Source organism: Vanellus vanellus, assembly GCF_965231255.1.
Source record: "Vanellus vanellus genome assembly, chromosome: 1".
NCBI lineage: Eukaryota > Metazoa > Chordata > Aves > Charadriiformes > Charadriidae > Vanellus > Vanellus vanellus.
The window spans coordinates 88214971-88234106 of NC_138905.1; the positions used below are offsets into that span (position 1 = coordinate 88214971).

The window sequence follows — 19136 nt, forward strand, 5'->3', positions numbered from 1 at the left end:
GAAAATGGAGCGTTCCCCGAGCGGTGCCCGCACTACATCTCCCAGAAGGCAGCAGCGGCCGTACCGCCGTGCGGGGCTGGCAGCCGCCCGGGGGCTTCGCCGGACCGCAGACCCCCCCACGTCCCCCGTCCGCCGTCCCGGGCTGGCGGCGCCGGTCCCCCGCTACCTCCCCCAGGGGTGAGCGCCCGGCTGCCGGAGCGACCCTCCTTTGTTGCCGATCCTCGGCACGGCCGGCAGCGGCTTCCGTGTGCCTGCCAGCATCGCCGGGGTTCGCGTGGGTTTCTTCACCCGTGGGCATAAGAGGTGTGGAGCTGGGCATGCTGGCCTCTAGGCACAGCCCTTGAGTTTGGGGTGAGTTTTACCCCGCCGCTGCACTGCTGCTGAGGGGGAGGCTTCACAGCGAGCGTGGGTGAGAGGTGGCCTGCAGCGAGGACACAAGCTATTCATTGCCACCGAGATTTGTCCTGCATTCACCAGCGATCCCCGAGAAACCAGTCCTGTCCCGACCCTTACATTCTCCCTCCCACCCTCGTTTCTGTTCCGGGCACGTGCGCCTTTGTTTTCTCTTCTTGAACATTTCTGTGCTTTTGATAAAGAATCAGCAGTGAAATGCCAATGTTTTAAAGTGTTTTTTGGTTTTAAAGTCTGCACCAGGACATAGTCGAGGGGGCTTGGGACTTGCTGAGCAACCTCAGCCTTTACCCTTGTCCTTGCTCATCGTGGTGTGGCTTAGGTCTGGAAACTTTCTGTAGTGAGGTGGGGCAGTAGGTTCGCAGGACCCGAGTGTGCCCAAGTACATAGTGGAGCTTCTGACATGAACCGGTAACAACGGACAAGGTGGTTTTATCACTTATTCTCTGTCATAGCTTGGGTTGCGTTTCTCACAGTAGCACCCCCCAGCCTCCCACCTGCATTGGAGTCTGTCCAGAATAACGCTGTTTAGCAGGCACTGGCGCTTGCTGGCGCTTGGCCTGCTGGAGCCACTGGCTGAAGCACAGACTACTTTCCCCAAGTACTGCTGTGTTGCCCCGGTGAAACAAGATGGAGCTGAGAGAGACTGACGTCCCACCTGCCTCTCTATTTGCTGCTCTGCAAGCCCCTTCTGGGGGAGGAGGATCAGCTTTTTCTCTTCCAAAGACTTGTGGTTCCAGTTCACCATCCCTTGAGTCCAGCGGGCAGCTGGCCTGTGGCCCACCCGGAGGTCTTCACATCACTGGAGGGCACCATTAAAATCCCTGCACGGCAGATCTTCATGCAACGTGGTTTGGTGAAGAGGATGGGGGCGATTCCCACCCTCCCACCTGCCTTCCCCTCGGGGTTCCCCAGCTGGGTGGCCGACAAAGTGGTCTGGCTGTGGGACAAAGCTGTGAAAGGAGGTGGGGGCAGCTGGGTCTTGTCTTTTCTCTTTGCAGTCCCCTCTGCTTGTTTTGGTTACCTTTCTGCGTGAGCCTTTCCTGCTTTGATGGTGAAATGTCCCCATTTCCTGAAGACTGGTGCATAGAGAGAGAAACATCAGGCCAGGCCAGGCAACTCAGGTGTGAAATACATTTTAATTGAGTTTAGGGATCTGCAGTTTGTCTGTTGCTCCGCTGAGCACGGGCTGTCCAGAAGGTGAAGCAGACATTATGGGCGGAGGAGAGGGTGAAGGAGTGCAAGAGGGAAGGAAACAGAGAGAAAAAGGTCACGAGACGCAAATGAGAGCATGGGTTTGTTTATGGATGTGTTTTAATACATCGCCCCACAGTACTATGTGCTGACCCGCAGACTGACAGCACGCCCACACACACGCACACCCAGTGAGGGACAGCAGTGCACTTCAACGCTAAGCTGTTGGCAAGCACAGCCCGACACAGCACAGCACTCGGGGTGGAAGGAGGGGACACTCGGGTCCCACCACGGCTCAGTGCAATCACACCCCTGGGGAACACGGACGCCGTAGGCCAGTACACATACACCTACACACATGCACAACGAGAGCGAGCCACTGGTGACACTCATCCAAACACAGCTACAGGTGTGACACTTGTCCAAACATACCAGCCGACGCACATATGTTGACTGCACATGCTTCAGCGTACAAGGGGAACACACTGGGCAGCATGCTCCCATAGTCTAACATGTGAACAGAGTGGCTCAGACACGGCCCTGCACAAAAAAAAAACCAAACAAAAGACACACAATGCCTAGATCCAGAAATGCTTATGACCCCAAAGCAAGGGACAGGGTGTAGGCCTCTCTCTCATCCTTCACCTGGGTACATCTAGCCGGGGACACCTGCACTCGAGGAGGTTTGAGGTGAAAGGGGACCAGGTGGCGGGGGGGGGGAGAAAGAGCAAAAAAGGAAGCAGTGGAAGGAAGGGGGCTTCAGAGTCTGTGAGGTGGGAAAGAGCAGCAGGGTGGCTGTGCCCTGGGAACAATGTTCAAAGAACACTTGGGTTGCGAAAGTTGTGTCCAGCAAAGCGTGCTTCATCACCAAGCTCTTCCTCAATCCTGCAGGAGAGAGACAGCAGACGTCAGGCCCTTGCTGTGAGGGAGCATCGGAGGCACCAGGGTGCTGGAGAGGCAGTGTGTTGGCCAGGAAGCTGACATGGGGCAGATGAGCTCAGCTCCTGCCAGCTGCAGGGCCTGTGGGGCTGCACCCTCACGCCAAGAAGGAGGGAGGGAGTCTGCTCCAGAGATCTCCCCGGGATCCTATGGTCATCTCCGCGCCTCGTCTTCATAACATTTCCTCCCCAAGCCCCATCTATCCTTGGGCTTTCAGCTTCTCCCACCCCAGTTAATCACCCCCCTGTTCTCTCTTCTGCGTTCCCGTCCCTGGACCCCCTTACCTCATGAGCTGGTTGTATTTAGCCAGGCGTTCAGACCTGCAGGGAGCACCCGTCTTTATCTGTAAAGCATTCCCCAAAACAAACACTGTAAGACACTCTTAACACTTGCACCACGGTGGGGTAGGGCATTCTGTCTTCACACTTTGCTTTCCTCCAGGCCTGTGGTGTGGCCTGGGTCTCACCTACCTGCCCGGTGCACAGTCCTACAACCAGATCAGCAATGAAGGTGTCTTCGGTCTCCCCAGACCGGTGGCTCACCATGACACCCCAGCCATTCTCCTGGGCCAGCTTGCACCTGCAAGGAGCGAGAAATGCAGTCATTAGCTCCCGCTCCTATAACCACCACCTGCACAGGGTGAGATCCAGGCGCCCTCTCCTCCCACCCTTAGCATCCTACGCTCTGGTAGAGACAAAAGCCTATTCATCCAATGGACAGCGTGACACCCTGCTGTGGTTTCTCGCCAACGCTTTCACAGGACAACAAGGGCAGTGGGCTGGGCTTACGCTTGGATGGCCTCCGTGACAGATCCAATCTGGTTGACTTTGAGCAGAAGGCAGTTGCAGGCCTTTTCTTCAACAGCTCGCTCAATGCGCTTGGGGTTTGTCACTGTCAGGTCGTCTCCCACTATCTGAATGCCCACATTGGCCGTGAACTTGGACCAGGCCTCCCAGTCATCTTGGTCAAAAGGATCCTCGATGGAGACCACTGAAGGGACAACAAGAGACATGAGTGAAAGCTGCCTCCCTTCCTACCCCAACACCACAGAGAGGATGCACCTGTTAAGTATGCAACACGAGTGCTGATTCCCTACTGCCAAGCAAAGCAGCTCACCTGGGTAATCACGTACAAAGCTTTGGTAGAGGTCGCCCAGCTCATCTGCAGAAATGTAGCGGCTAGGGTCATCTGGGGACTTGAAGTCCAGGTCATATTTGCCATCGCGGTAGAACTCGGAGGCTGCCACGTCCATACCGATGACAATCTTGTCTGTGTAGCCTGCCTTGTCAATAGCTTCTTTGAGGAGCTCCAGAGCTGGGAGGAGGAAAGTTGCAGTCATGAGAGTCAGTTTATGCAGAGCTCTGACTTTCAGTGGGAACTTCCCCTAGGAGGGTCCTGAGAGCCACTGAGAGTCTGACAGTGTGATGGGAGAGGTAGAAGCGAGTGCAGAGCGCAACAGAAACGTGCCAAGGAGCTGTGGAGGCCATATCCAAAAGGACGAGGAGGAATTAAAATACAATCCACAGCTCAGTGACAGGCTGGGGGCAGCCTTGGAAAGGTCTGCACACATGTGAAAGGTTTGTACGGAGAGGCTGTGACAGATCAAGGCCACCCCAAGGAGAAGGAGCTTAGAAACTATTCCCTAACACAGGACGTCAACAACACTGAGGCATCATGTTTTGAATCAATCTTTGGGAAATGCTCTGAGCTGAGTGCAGGAAGCCATAGCATTGCAGGCAGGGGTACCCCATCTCTGCAGAGCTCTCACCTTCACTATTTTCCAGGATGTTGGGGGCAAAGCCTCCCTCATCACCCACGTTGGTAGCATCTTTGCCATACTTCTCCTTGATGACGCTCTTGAGGTTGTGATAGACTTCAGCCCCGATGCGCATGGCATCACGGAAGCTTTCAGCTCCCACAGGCAGGATCATGAACTCCTGCATAGCCAGTTTGTTGCCTGCGTGGGAACCTCCATTGATCACGTTGAAAGCCTGGAAGAGTCCGTAAGAGAATCAGAGCTGAAGGAACCGGTCTTAGCACCACCTAGAGGAGGCTCTCGGGTGAGTCACCATGCCCATTCACGCCACATCCCACAGGGTAACGTAACACATCAGCTACAACGCATCAGACCAAAGGCACACAAGGTCGGGGTCTTCCTTCCAATAGTGGCCTAATGCAAATGGTTGGAGAGGACTTTCCCACCTGTTTCCCTCTCAGACACCTCCCGAGCTATATGTGTTTGTCTGTGCTGTGTTTATCTGTATGTGTTTATCAGCAGTGCTATGTCAATCTCTCTTTCAGGACCTTTCTCCTTGACTCTGAGAAAATTTTAGCACCCACAACACCCTTTAAGAAGAAGTTTCACAGGGCAGCTAGTTACCCTGGTGTGGAGACCCATATGCCCACAGTTTTGAACTGTGCCCTGGAGGGTTCACATGATGCCCTCTGGTTCTTGTGCTAAGAGTGAGCACCTCAGTCAACCCCCACCACAACCTCTGCCATATCCTCCTGAGGCCCCTCTTTGCTGTATTGAAACCTGACAAATCTCAGGCCTTGGTTTGCTTCCTTTACGAGTGCAGTGCACTCAGCTGATGTTTCAGTCCTATATCCCTTCCTGCTCTACCTCCCAAAACACCCTTTGAAGTTTCTTTTGGAGTTTCTGAATGAGTATGTCAAGGATGGAGGAGTCTTACTGGCACAGGAAGAATGAGATCAGAATTGCCAGCCAGGTCAGCAATATGCCGGTACAGGGGGACATCCTTCTCTGCAGCTCCTGCCTTGCACACAGCCAGCGAAACTCCCAGGATAGCATTGGCACCAAACTTGGCTGTGGGCAAAACCAAGGAGTTAGGCTTCTCAGGCGGCAACCTCCTGTCCAGCGGGTACACTAACCAGCCCAGCCTCGGGCTCACCACAGCTCTGACGGTGCCCCCCGCTCCAGCCCTGCAGCCTCCCATACTCCTTACTTCCCAGGCCAAAAAAGAGGAAGGAATTACATTTGTTCTCTGTGCCGTCCATCTCGAGCATCAGATTGTCTATCTTCTCCTGGTCCACAACAGAGAGGCCCTGCAAGAAAGAAACGACGCCTGAGAAGGGGAGGCTGAGGAGAGCTGTTGGCTCTGGTGTGCGAGGAAGGAGGCGTTGATGGAGAAGCTGGGGGTACAGGGAACTTTTTTAGCTTGCGGGGGGAACATATACACACAAAGCTCTGGAAATTAGTGCCTTGGAAATTAGTGCCTTAGTCAAGTTAGGTAACCACGATGATGTTGCCGCAGTGCGGTGTAGATGTACCCACGCTGGAGATGGGAATCGGCTGCAGCCCAGGCAAGGCCACGCATTGCTGGGGACACAGGACTCCCTTGGGGATTCACCCAGCCTTTTGGCAGCTTCCAGGGAGCTTTGTGGTGCTGTGGCCACACAGAAGCTAGGCAGAACAACAATACATGCTCAACCCCAAGCAAGCGAATGTAGACTGGACAGAGCTGTCCCTGGGAGCGAGGTGGAGAGCAAGGATTAGGCCCAACACAGGCAGCCCTTCACCAGGCTGGGTGTTTTTCAGGGGTGGAGAGAGATGGTCTCTCAGCCAGACCCCCGCCATGGGCTGCACAGGGTGTAACGTGTGGCTCCAGCTCAGCTCTCCTCAGAGCAGGCGCCAGGTCTTCAGGTGAAAAAACAGGTTGTAGATGTGACACCACTGCTCCGCAAAGTTGTGCTGGGGGAGCTGCCAGACCGTGCACAGTATGGTCATTGCTCCTCACACCACGAGTGCTGAGTGGGACAAATGGGTGTGAGGCCACAGACATGTGGATGAGGTTCAGTGCTTGAGGAGGAGCGCATCTGAAAGAGGGAGAGAGCTCTACAGGGAGCATCGAGGGGAATAGTTAGGTGGTACAGATGCTGCGGTGGACCAGGTAGCGTTAAATCCTTTCCGCCCAGAGAAAAGATCGCTGTGGACACGTACAGGCATGGAGGGCAGGAGGGGTGTGCCCAGGTTCACAGAGAGCATCACTATGTCTGTTAACCCAGTGAGATGAAGAGAGGCAGAAACAGAGATTGGGGGACAGAGACGGACCAGAGTAAGCGCTGGACAAGGGAGAACAAAGAGAAATCCTTACAGAGCCCACGAGAGCTGGGGCGACAGTGCTGTTGATATGATCCACGGCCTGCAGGACCCCTAAAGAAGGGAAGAGACAGAGAAAGAGAGAGAGAGAGAGAGAGGGTGAGGCAAAGAGGAGAGTAGAAAGAGGGAGGGAGAGGACCAATAGAGAGACTGAGAGAGGGAGACAGCGAGGGAAGATCGAGGCCTGATCTTTCACTTTACACTAGGTCTGTGCCTCTGTGGTCTCCCTGAGGGCACTGGGACGCATCCACATCACACCAGTGGATAAGTGGTACCCTCCGGTGGAGCCCCACACACAGGCAGCCCTGGGGATGGGGTGCGGAGCAGGTATCTCCCCACCTTTTCCAAGGAAACGCGACTTGTCGTTGTCTCGCAGCTCCAGCGCTTCGTAGATACCAGTGGACGCACCGCTGGGGACCGCTGCTCGAAACATGCCTGGGAACCAGCAAAACACAGGTGTGAGGTGAGCAGAGGGTGAAAAGGAGGAAAACCCTCACACAACTGCTTCTGTGGGAAAGGATGTGGCAACCGCTTATGCCAATGGGTGGCCCCACTGGCTGGCTGCCCATGGCTGATCTTCTCAGAGGTGGAGCGCCTCTCGGAGGTGGAGCACCAGGGTGGCAGGATTAACTGTACCCAGGGCTTCCAGACTGAGAAACCTGGGTCTCAGGTACCAAGAGATCCACACTGATCCCAGAACTATGGATGATGGGGGGGATGTCTGGCTCCTCAGCCCTCCTCCCAGTTCCAGTGCCCACAGCCACAAGTGGCTTCCTCCTCCTCAGACTGGGGCTGGATTTCTGCCTCGGTGAAGAAGGAAGAGACTGGTCGGATGCCTGCTCTGGCCCCTCACCCCTTAGCCCACCTAGCTTTGGGCCCAGCACAGATGCAGCTCTTCCAGTTGAGACACATGTGCATGTACATGCCTGCACAGAGATCTCAGAGACAAACCTTCCCTTGCCTCATGAGCGTGGCCATGGATGTGTTTCTAAAATTGTACTCTGTCCCAGGACTAGAAACATAGCTGCAGCAGGGCACTGCGGGGATGTGACAAAAAAGGTAAATGTATTTATGTTAATGGAACTTTCCGTCCCTGCTACAAGTAGGCACGTGGCTCAAGTCACATACACAGCAGCCAGCTGTCTCGTCGTGATTTGCCCAGCACGTGTGCGGAGTTGCTGAGCACATGCTCAAGCAGAGCCGCAAGCAGCATTTTGGTCTCTGCCTGTTCCCCTGGCTTGCTGCCTGCCAGGTGTTCACCGGAGAAGACCCTCTGTGCTCTTGGCGGAGAGTGCCAGGCTGCCGTGCCAGTGCCAGCTCCGCCAGGGTGGGCAGGACTTCCCCTCCATCTCTTGTCCTCGCCCGCGTACCTTTGTGTGTGTACAGGTCCACCTCAACAGTGGGATTCCCACGGGAGTCCAGGATCTCGCGGGCGTGAATCCTCTCGACTGCCATGGTGAGTCTGTGGACAGGAGAGGACATGTTCAGCTCTGAGAGGCCCCAGAATGCGGTGCTTACCCTTCTAACATCTAGACAAGACACTGGCAGAGAGAAGGGAGTTCAAGTAAGAGCTACCTTAGGAGCTGGAGCTAAAGAAAATTTAGAAATTGCCATTAAACCCCAGATTGTGGGATTCTACCCGCATTTTGTCCAGGAACTGGCTGTCTTTTTGACTTATTCTGTCCCTTTGCTGCAGATGACGAACTGGGAGACTGGGAGCTCGCTCTCTCTCCCTGCGCCGCAGCTGAGCGCTGCCCCTTCTCAGGGCTCCTGATGCGAGCCCGGGTGGCTGAGACGGGGAGAATGCCACAGCATCCACGGGCAGCAGAGAGGGCAGGGACCAGCTGGCGCAGCCGGCAGGTGCCCCCAGCCCCAGTACCAAGGACGAGGCACCAGCTCCCAGCGTCTCCCTTTCCCCTTGCCGGGAGGCGAGGACAGTCCCTGCCAGGGCCAGGCAGTGAGCGGTCGCTGCGTCCGTGCGCAGCGGGCAGGGAGCCAGCCCAGCGTGGCGGCTGCCTGGGGCAGAGCCGGGCAGGGTAGGGGGGTGGCCATCCTGTGGGGACCCTCAGCCCCCCGCTCTGGCCCATGGCGGGGGAGGCAGCCCCAGCCTGGCTCTCGCAGACCCCCCCAGCTGCCACATCCCCCCTCTCGGGCCGAGTGCCCGGCTCAGCCTTCCCAACTCCCCCCCCCCCCCTCCCCCCATGAGCCGCCGGGTCAGGCTGTGCTGAGGCGTTGGGAGGGTGGAGGAGGCCAGCAGCCCCAGCAGCCATCTTGCTGAAGGCCATGCACAGTGCTTCAGGCGTGGGAGAGAGGGCTCTGAAGGGAAAGCTGGGGGGGCGGGGGGGGGAGCTGGCCGTGCCCCAAACATGGGGGCTGGGCCCAGCTCCCGACCCTTCCCTGAGGCGGGGAAGGGGGTGAGACCGGAGGGGCATCTCTGTGGGGTGAGGAGGGTGAGGAAACCTGCTGTTTTGGGGGCACCTGGTTAAACTTGAAGTGGAAAACAGGGTGGTGGGTGAGGGGGGGCTGATGGAAAGAGCTGAAGTTTGCTCCCTACGGGGGTCCAAAACAACTCATTCCCCCCAACCCCCATCCCACCTTCTTATTCCCCCGGCCCTGCAATGGCGGGGACCTGCATCCCGCCCCCCCCTCCCCCCCCTGGAGATGGAGCAGCAGGGAGGTGCGTGCCACCCCCTGCCCCCCAGCCCTGCCTGCTCGTCCTCTCCCGGCTCCCACTCACTCAGCCCTGTGTGGGGCTGGACCCACGTGAAACTCAGCGCTGAGGCTGGGCATGGGGCGGGGGGGCAACAACGGGGCCACAGCCAGAACCAGGCCATGGTCACTCCTGGCGGGGGTACGGCCAGCATGGAGATTTGGGGGGGATGTGAGGGGGGGGTGGTGGTGTTGTAAATAGCACATCAGGGCACTGAGGGGGGCTAAGGAGCAGACTGGGGGAAGCCAGAGTCAGCTCTGGACCCTGTTGCCTCGGGTGGGTGGGAATCGCACCAAGCGTTGAGGGAGACGATGCTGCTCTGAAGTTTCGGCAAGAGCTTCCTGTACTGGGGAGTTTCAGCCAGTGACACTGGGGGCTCTCTGGAGCCTGCGCAGGGCCCTCCAACCATGTCCATCTGGGCTGGGATCCCCCGTCAGCCGCTTTGGCAGCGCTCCTCACGCCATCTGGCACACGCCACGGGAACTTCCTCCAGAGCCGGAGCAGTGCCCGTCTGGCTGCGATCTTCCTCTGCAGCAGTGCCCTGGCCATGCCCCAACAGTCTCCATGGGGGAGAGAGGAGCAGGACCCCGTTAAAGTGATCTTTGACAGCCAGACCTGATGCCAGACGCAGTGCCTCTCTGCTTATGTGGTCACATCCCTCCACACCCATCCACCTGCCCCTGTTGGGGCCAGCTCTGAGGAAGCCAGATGACAAGCCCAAATCCAGCCTTGCCTGCCCCACCCCACCACTCACTTGATCTCGTCTCCCCTCTAGTTCTTCACACCCCTTTCTCCACTTGTGTCACTGCCCCATGTCCCCTGCGTTTGCCCTCCTTTGGACAGCGCAAAGAACCACCCTGAAATCCCTGGCATCAGCTGCACTGTCCTGAAAGGAGGTCAGAGGCGGATAAGCCGGGATAAGGGATTGGGACGGGGCCATAGCTGGGAGCCCGTAGACCACAGCGAGGAGGAGAGAGGAGCCAGGCTGGAGGCTGAGCAGGGCACCCCCGGGGAGACAGGCACTGCTGCAGTGCCTTCCTGTGGGCGCTGCTTCGTGGCACTGCGTGTCGCCAGGGCATCGCCTCGCTGGAGTTCGCCCCGCAGCGATTCCCCTTCCCCGCCAGGCAGGCCAGCAGGGCGAGGACCTTTTCCCCAAGCCGCTGCCACCACCACCAGTCCCGTGTGCTGCTGCGATTCCCCCGGGCTGGGCACTGCTCCCAGGAAGCCCGCACTGCTGCAGTGTCGTGGCTGATGCAGCTATTGCTCGCTTGACTGTCACCTCCTCTTCCCTGCTGCCCCCCCTCCCCTCTCCCCTGTGTAGTGTGGGGCTGTGCAGATAAGAAAACATTCCCTCTCCTCCCTCTCCTCCCTCCCTCCCTCCCTCTCCCTGGGACCCGGCTGAGCGCCTGTGTTTATGTCAACACCTCGGGAGACTGGGGGGACGGTCTGCTCTGAGGCTGGGGTCTTTTCCCCAGCAGTGCCCAAACTGAGCTTTGCCTCCTCCCCACCACCACCCCCATCTCCCAGGTCAAGCTCCATCCCGCAGCACCTCCCAGCAATGCCCTTGGGAGCACCACCTATCTTTGTGGGTTGCCCCCCTCCTGCAATTCCCTAGATTCACATCTGAAATGGTGCTTGCCTGGGGGGGTAGGGAAGGAGGGAGCACCTGAAATTAAAATATGAAAGAAAAGTGAGAAGGGTGGGGGTGAGGAGAAAGAGATGGGAGGAGCAGGGGAAGGAAGTGAGGGGAGTTTAGTTTTCAATGCCGCTCACCGTGGTCCTTCTCCGCAGGGACCCCAAAGTGCATGTAGGTTTTGGAGGGCACGGGGTGGGGAGCAGAAACATGCATGCGGTGAGGGGGGTGCTGGCCGTGGGGAGACACTTACCTTCCTAGGACAGGGGTGTACGAGAGATTGAGAAAGTGCTGGTAGAAAGGAGAGAGGACGAAGCTGAGGAGGGATGCAGGACCTCAAGGGGAGATGATGTGTCCTCTAAGCCAACGGCGGCGGCAGCAGCAGCAGGATGGAGACGCCCCTGATAGGGCCGGGACAGCAGCATGTGACCCAGAGCTGCGATGAGTCAGGATTTAGCAAAGCTTTGCAAACAGCACGTAGAGGATGGAGAGAGAAAGAGAGAGAGACAGACAGGGGATAGACATAGACAGATGAGGGTAAGAGAGCCAGGGAATAGGAGTGGGTGTGCAGGATAAACAATTCCAGTCACTCCAGGCTCATTAATTATTTTTATTCTAATCAGAAAATCTTGTAGGGTTTTGGGGAGCTATAAATCGAACCACAGAACCTGTAACTCCCCTTTCCCCTCTTCCCTCTTGGGCCTACTGAGAATGGACCAATATGAGTGCAGTGACTGCAAAAACGCTGCAGCACCTTGGGGCAGCTTCCAGGGCCAGGGTGGGTAGCCCTCCTTTTTCTCCAGGGGCAAAATGTAGTGAAAGTACCTCTGATACCTGCAGTTCTCACTTCCCCAGCCACACATGTTGGGGAAGGCATCTCCAAATCCTGACTGGCTCTGAAAACAGGTATTAAAACCAGCGGTCACTCAGTTGCATCAGCCTGGAGAGATCCTTCCATTTCCTGAAGAAGGAAAGAGGGAGAAGTTAAATGACTCCATGTCTGACTTCTTTTCCCCTTTCACCATCAGTTCTGCTAGTGAGGTTGGGAATGGCAGTAGGGTCGTGATGCTGGCCATCACAATCGGGTTGTGAAGCCCCAGCCTCTGTTGCAGGTTCCTCTGCCCTTGGATTTGACCTCCCTTAGCCTTCCTCTCATGTAATCTAAGGAGGAGAGGCTTGATCAGCATGTTTGATCCTCTTTCTCCTTCCCTTCACTTCCTTCTCCTCCCCCCACCACGCTGTTCTCACCTTTTCTTCTTCCTGCCTTTTCTGACGGATTTCATTCGCCTCTCTCTGTTCATCTTGCTCAAATAATTCCTTGTCGAGGCGTTGCAGGTGTGGCAACAGGGCCAGGACCTCCATCCGGTAATTAGGTTCGTCAGAGCATGGATTGTCCAACAGCACCAGCGCCTGCAGCATGGGTAGGACCTGCAGTTTTGCCACCTCCTGAAAGCTACTGATCCCATTGTTCCTGAAGAGGAGGAAGCACGGAGAGCAGGGAAAAGAGACACATGCAAGTAGTGAGGTCCCTTTGGAACAGTAAGCTGACAAGACAGACAAAGCAAAACGCAGCAGCATGATAGACCGTAGACCTTAGACCACAGACCTGTGATCTAAGGTCCAGATCTGTCTGCAGCTCCTCAGACTGAGGGACAAAAAGGACATCTCCCCTGGATTTCTCTGTCCTCAAACAGTCCATTGAATAGTGTGATATCGTCGTCACCCTGTACGGCAAATGCCGAGAAGTAAAGGGCACTTGCAGTCATGTCCAGGACACAGGGAACACGGTTAGAGGGATCTGAGGGAGTTAGGAAAGCAATAAAAAGTATGAGGTGGGGTGTGAGAGTGCCTGGAGAGGTAGACCTTTTCTGAAAAGTTCAAGAAAGGCCCTGGCTGTTATACTCCTACACAGCTGAGTGCTGAACACCAGTTAAGGATGGTAAATATCAACCCATCCCCATCAGGTCTTCCACTTCCAAAGAAACCAGAAAATCCTAAAGATCTAAATGGGAGTACAGCCTGATGAAGGGGGTCTCTGGTCCCAACACAGAGCAGGGAAGACGCACCGTAGATTGAGGTACTGCAAGCATTTCATGCTACTACAGAATCCATCCAGGCTCTCAAGTTGGTTGTCACGCAAGTGCAGAGTTGTCAGCTGTCCTAGCCCCTCAAGGCCTTCAAGGCTCCGAATGGCATTCTGGGCCTGAGCATCCGGGAAGAGAGAAAGAAAAAGGGGACAACCAAGAGAGAGAACAGCAGTCATTTCTGTCCTTTAAAGCCCTTTCTACCCTTCAGACTCCCTACCACTCATAACACAGCCTCCTCTGAAGCTAGATCAGGTTGCTCAGGGTCTTGGCCAAAAGGGTTCTAAGTATTCAGATTCAAAGAACAAAAGTTTGTTGTACCAAAAACTTCAGATTCAAGGACCAAAAGTATTTGCTGTAGCATCACTTGGTGACTGAAACAAAACCACCCCAGATGAATGCTCCACTGCCAGCACAGCACCCCCTTCCATCGCAGTGCCAAATTTGAGTCCCTAAGGCCTCAGTGAGCAACAGCATGGAGGGGAAAGCATGGGCTGAGCCTGAAACAAGTGTATTTAAAGGATGAATAACCAGCCCCTCTAAGTCACGTAGTCCATGTAGTCCAGGGATCTTCCACTGCCAGCTGCTTCTCTTGGGGAAATCTACTACCAAGAAGTCTCCTCTTCTGCTCCTCTCAGAGCAGAAGCAGACTGCGTGATCCTGAGAGAGGTTGTAGGGGGTTATTGGCTGGTTTAATTTTAAGCTTTTCCAGGTATAATTGTTGTTGTCCATCCATTGGTGCACCTTCTTGCAACAAATCTGACAATTGCACAGCAGGAAGAATGTGTCGCATCAGTTCAAAATTCCCCATCACCGAATTTCATTCACTTCACTGTCATGTGAGTGACAAGATGGGGAAAAACGAATCTCTGAATTTCAGCAACAGTTTCACAGCAGGATTTCGGTGGAAAAGACCATTAGAGGTCTCCTGCCCAAGCCCGGGCTCACCGCAGTGCTAACACCAACGGGAGGCCAGGCTGCTCATTGCTTTGTGCAGCCAAGTTTGGAACATCCCTGGTAGCTACAACCTTCCCCGCCACATTCTCCAGCCTGGAGCTGCACAGGGCTCCACTTGGGATTGTGGCTTAGGGCTGCAGTCTCTAAGGGTGCAGATACCTGCATGGGAAACAGGGAGAGACGTGACGTTGTGCTCCCTGTTCCTTGTCGGTACCCAGGCAGAGACATGGCCAACGCCTGAGATTAATGAAAGGAGCACAGGCTGGACTGGTGGGATAAGAGAACAGTTTAGGACTGGGTCACTCAGGATAAGGACATTTTGTAGAAAAGGAGGGCTCTCATGGAAACTGGACAAGGAAAAGTCTGGACCAGCTGGGCCAAGTAAAGAGGGTAACATAAGGACAAAAGGAGGAAAGTCGGAGATGTAGCGAAGGTCATGCAAACAGTTTTAACAAACAGGAAGGATTAGTACCTCAGAGGAAATCAGGAGCTGGTGTGGGAAATAGGGTGGGGAGCTCACAGACCACTGGTCTGTAAAATGAATAGTAACCTCCCGTCACTCACTTTTTTCATTGCTTCACTGCGAACAGTTTTAACAGCTCTGGCCCTGCAAGCACTAACGGGATAAATGCAGAAAGTATATTTTCAGGGTTGGCTTTTTTTTTCCCCCTAAATCAAAGAACATTCCATATGACTCTCTTGATTAAATGTTCACATCATCACTTTACCTTAGATACTAGTTGTTCACATAGATGTGATGCCACCATGTCTTATGGAAAGCTACTATAATTATGTTCCCTGTGATTCCCTCTCCCCTTCCTGCACACTTGACCTTGCTCTAGCTAGCCTTTGTCACCACTGCTGCACAATGACCAGGAACCAACACTGCCCTACTGACAGCAGCGCTCCTCAAACTGATAAAAGCGCCACGTGGCACGCAGCCAGCTCGTAGTCTTCCTGCTAGTAGGTATAACATTTTTTAATGCTAAATTTCATCTGTATCTGTGTCACACATTAACCAAATTTTGTTCAGGTCCTTTAAATTGAACCCTTTGTCTTGAACCCTGTCCTTGAGGCATCAGCTTCATCTACCCATGGCTCAAGTAACAGCAAAATCTTTACATAGAAAGCAAAGCAGTACTGGGAGAGACCCTCCTCCAAAATGATTTAGTCAGCAGGCAGACATGGCAGACAAATTCAAGCCCCAAAGATTCTTGAAAAATTAGTCAGTTGTTCTAGTTTTAATAATCATGTCTTGCAATTTGCCCACTTCATATATGCAGCTCAGAAATTCATTAATCATGCCAGAACCCTTCTTTAAATATAGGTTCAGTGCTTGCTTTTCTCTAATCATTCACTGAAGTGACTGGGTTTACTTTGAAATTCTGCATTACATCTAGTGACTTATCCACTTCATCCCTTCTTCTAGGACCTCTAGCCCTAAAATCTCCATTTTTTACCAGAAAATTGCAGGCAATCTCAGCAAGCAGCCTCCTCAGTGTTTTCTGCCAGGGAGTCTTGATGAAAAGAAACCATATAGCTTTTCAAAGCCTTTATCATCTTCAATTGCTTTTTAAGAGGTAGTGACTCAGGACAACTATGCCGTCTTCGCAAGCTGTAGCACTGAGTGTTGCATGGAACTAAGCCACACATACTTTCTTCCCTTGCATCTCTAGGAGGAAATGTTCCCTCAAGCAGTTGTTTATGGTATTAGGAAATTGCTTCTCCTATCTTAGTTTCATTGCGATGTTCAATCAGTTTCTTTTTAGGCAGCTGAAGGCATGAATCATATAATTGCGCTGTTTTTAAACCAGTATTTGATTAGGCCCATCAGACAGGAGAAAGAGGCATCACCTCCCCCTGTCACCCAGAGCAAACCTGTTGCATTCCTCCCTGACTTCTGGGGATCCTGGGACACACAGAATATCAACTTGCCTAACACTGCCAGAAGAGAATACCCCTCTCCTGTAGGAGGTCAGGAGGGAAGAACATGACACACTGAACATTGCCAACCCCTCCACTCTCTGCAGAGGAATTACTGGACAGTGGCTACTAACTCCCTTCACGCTATCTGGGCAGACAGGGTAGAAGGAGCTACTGCAAGTAAGTGATTTTGGCTCTTTAGCTCTCTGAAATCTGTTCCTCTCTCAGGCTGAGAAGACTGAACAGAATGGGCTAGCACGAAAACTATGCTGCTTTGAAGGGGACAGCCTCCTCCCCACCTCTGACTGACTGGAGGTGCCAGGCTCTGCAGCAGCTCTGTCCCACTCCCCGAGCTGTCTGATCCCTTACCAGATAGAGGTTCTTGAGTTTGGGAAGATTGAGCCCTGCTGTGCTCTCTAGCATGTTTCCTCGCAGCTCCAGGATTTGTAGGCTGAACAACTGGCCGTGACTCAGGCCCAGCGCTGTCTGGATTTTATTTCCTGAGTGCCAGAGGAGGAAGAAACGACGAGAGAATTAATCCCACCCAAAGAGAGCGTCCTATGTGCAGAAGGATGAAGGCAGGTGGTCTGTATCACCTTTCAGGCTGAGGTTGGCTAAGCGGGGGTGAGTAATACCCTCCATATCCTTGATGCGGTTGTGAGCAAAGCTGATGATCTGGAGGTAGGGCAGCTCCTGCATGCAGGCACTGGTAAGCAGATTCTTATCCACCTTCAGCCAAAGCAGGTGGGTTAGGCTGCTCAGTGGCGACAAATCTTGCAGCTTGTTCTCTGACAAATCCACATACCGCAGGTGAATGAAACATTCAAGGAGGCTGATGTCAGTCAAGTCCCTGTGGGAGGGAGGATGTGAATAAAACACCTCTCATATTTCCCCCTGCTACCAGCTTTTGCTTCTCTCCACTACTGGAGAGAGGGCATCCTCCGCTTCCACTTCCCTGCTGTCCTAGAAAGCCTTGCTGGAGAGAAGGAGGAAAAAGGCAGGTGATAGGGACAGGCTGAATAGTCTCTGAATAAGGCTAAATGTTAAGATTGGACCTGCTTTCCTGGCACAGTGTGTACTTATTCCCATTAAACTGTACCTGTCAGGAGAGGCCAGAACCAGGGCAGAAAAGAGGGTAAGTTTGGGTAGGGTGGTGGTGGTGTCTGTTAGACAGTAGTGGCAATACCAAGGAATGTGTGGAACATTTCCTAGTGGGAAAAAGCTGGTTGAGATACCTATGAGGCTGCTGAAAGACAGTCTTACTGAGGCCTGTTAGGTAGGTCTAGGGTTATGTGGGTGTATTGATGGGGCTGAGGCTCCAAACTGTCCCCAGGCCATTGTGGCACTGTAGTTACATTTGCATGCCTTAAAGGTTAGCAGTTAACAGGAGAGATGCTTAATGGATATTCTTCCAAGTGACTGTAAGGACGTCACCCTGTTCAGGTCCCCCTAGGAGACCACAGTCCAGAGCGATGGGCAAGTTCCCCTCAATCTAGGGGGACACTGACGTTCCCACCAGTGCGTCTGGCTCTGGTGGAGGCAGGCACCAGCTCAGGGCTGAGGATGGACAAGCCATCCATGTGCCCAGGCACAGAGTGGAAGCCATAAAACACGTCCCGGAAACACCCTTGCCCCACACAGTCCATCACCAGTGGCCTCATGGCACAGCTGCTCGGTGGCTAAATAGATGCCCAGGGAGGAGGAGGCCTTCCCCTGGGGCAGGTGTTGCACACTCACTTGTATTTGGCTTCAAACTTCACATAGGCGTGGGCCAGGCCATTGCCGGTCTTACAGAGGAGAGAGAGGCCCTCCTTCAGGACCTCCTCCGTCAGGGGACACGGGGCCAGCACCTGGGAGAGAAGGAGAGAGCGGGACACCAGCGCTGGCCTAGCCACAGCCAGAGGGTGCTGAGGCCCCCTCCCTCACCTGCTCTTCCTCCTCCTGCTCCGGCAGCCCCTCCTCCTCTCCCTCCCCCTCCTCCTGAAAGCCGTACTCCTCCCCGTCCAGCTCCTGTCCCTCCATCCTCACAGGCCCCGCTTCCCGCCCCGCTGAGGCAGCTCCGTCGGGCCCGCCGCCGGCCGCCACCTTGGGCTACGCAGGCCGCGGTGCCCCCGCTGCCATGGAAACCGGGGAGGCGGGGGAGCGACGACGAAGACGGGGGCGGGGCCCGGCGCCGCTGCCATAGCAACCGCGCTGAGCGACAGCTCCGGGGCAGGGGGGTGGGGCTCGTTGCTTCCCGCGCCGGCGCAGCGCAGTGTTGTGGCGTTGCGCGGTTGTGGTGTGTCCTTGCGCGGCGTTGCGCGGCGCTGAAGGCACCTTCGGCTGCAGCCGCACAGGCCTCCGCCTCCTCTGGCCTTTCCCGGCGACACCCCTTCTCCCGACAGCCTTCTCCCCGTCCTCCTTCTCCCCCTCCCCCCCCACGGATCTTTCTGCTGCCTCAGGCAGAGAGCAAACGAGGAACCCAAAGTCTCGCCACCTCTGGGCTAACCCCCCCCCCCCCCCCAGCCCCACCCTCCCCCCAAAAAAGAGACTTCTCGTATTTTACAGGCGCCATTCCGGTTAGCACACCCTGTGCTTGGGTCAGTCTGCTGCTCCGACTGCAACGGCTTGTCATTTTTGATACTAAATTCCACGTGGAAAGCTCAAGAGCGTGTTTTGCCTTCATCAGAAACGCGTTGTCATCCCTACTCTACCTTCCCGAGCGCTCCTGGCCCTTCCTGGCTGGGGGACATCCGCAATTATTTGGAGCGTATCCACAGAACTGGAGGGTGATTTTGGTGGGAAGGGCCCACCGGAGGTTGTCCTGTCCACTCCCCCCAGCTCAAAACAGGGTCGGCCTTGAGGTTCTGCTGGGCTGCACAGGGTGGTGGTCACTCTGGCAGTAAACATCTCTGAGGAAAGAAGTTCCCTCTGATAAATGTTTAATTAACAGGTTGAGCAGAATGAGGCTCAGGCTCTGAATGAAACCTCCCGTGACGTGATCTCCCGGATGCCGGGAAGCAGATTTTAGGGTTAGGATGGTCCCGACCCACTGCAGGTGATGCTGCTTCAGCCCTCTGCTGCAGGCTGGGGACATGGCGGGGGCTGAGGCTGCCAGTGCCCAGCAGATGCCACCGGTGGCTGCCTGGCTTTGGCACCCACAGTCCGGTCTGCCAAGCATATCCG

General features: G+C 54.9%; 2 protein-coding genes across 2 annotated transcripts; both read right to left on the reverse strand.

Moving 5' to 3' along the window:
- Positions 1 to 327: 327 nt before the first annotated feature.
- On the reverse strand, positions 328 to 8119 carry ENO2 (enolase 2; the record flags this gene model as incomplete). The annotated part of the gene is made up of 15 exons (XM_082484838.1): positions 328 to 421; positions 1196 to 1351; positions 1436 to 1490; positions 2038 to 2145; positions 2432 to 2490; positions 2829 to 2887; positions 3015 to 3123; positions 3333 to 3534; positions 3661 to 3858; positions 4313 to 4535; positions 5238 to 5371; positions 5541 to 5610; positions 6660 to 6718; positions 7004 to 7099; positions 8035 to 8119. The coding sequence occupies 15 exons, from the start codon at positions 8117 to 8119 to the stop codon at positions 328 to 330; spliced, it is 1707 nt and encodes a 568-aa protein (XP_082340964.1).
- A 3557-nt stretch (positions 8120 to 11676) lies between these two features.
- LRRC23 (leucine rich repeat containing 23) lies at positions 11677 to 17993 on the reverse strand (the record flags this gene model as incomplete). Its single annotated transcript, XM_082484952.1, has 7 exons — positions 11677 to 11968; positions 12256 to 12478; positions 13074 to 13210; positions 16341 to 16471; positions 16568 to 16821; positions 17709 to 17821; positions 17898 to 17993. The coding sequence occupies 7 exons, from the start codon at positions 17991 to 17993 to the stop codon at positions 11930 to 11932; spliced, it is 993 nt and encodes a 330-aa protein (XP_082341078.1). The 3' UTR covers positions 11677 to 11929.
- Positions 17994 to 19136: the final 1143 nt, after the last annotated feature.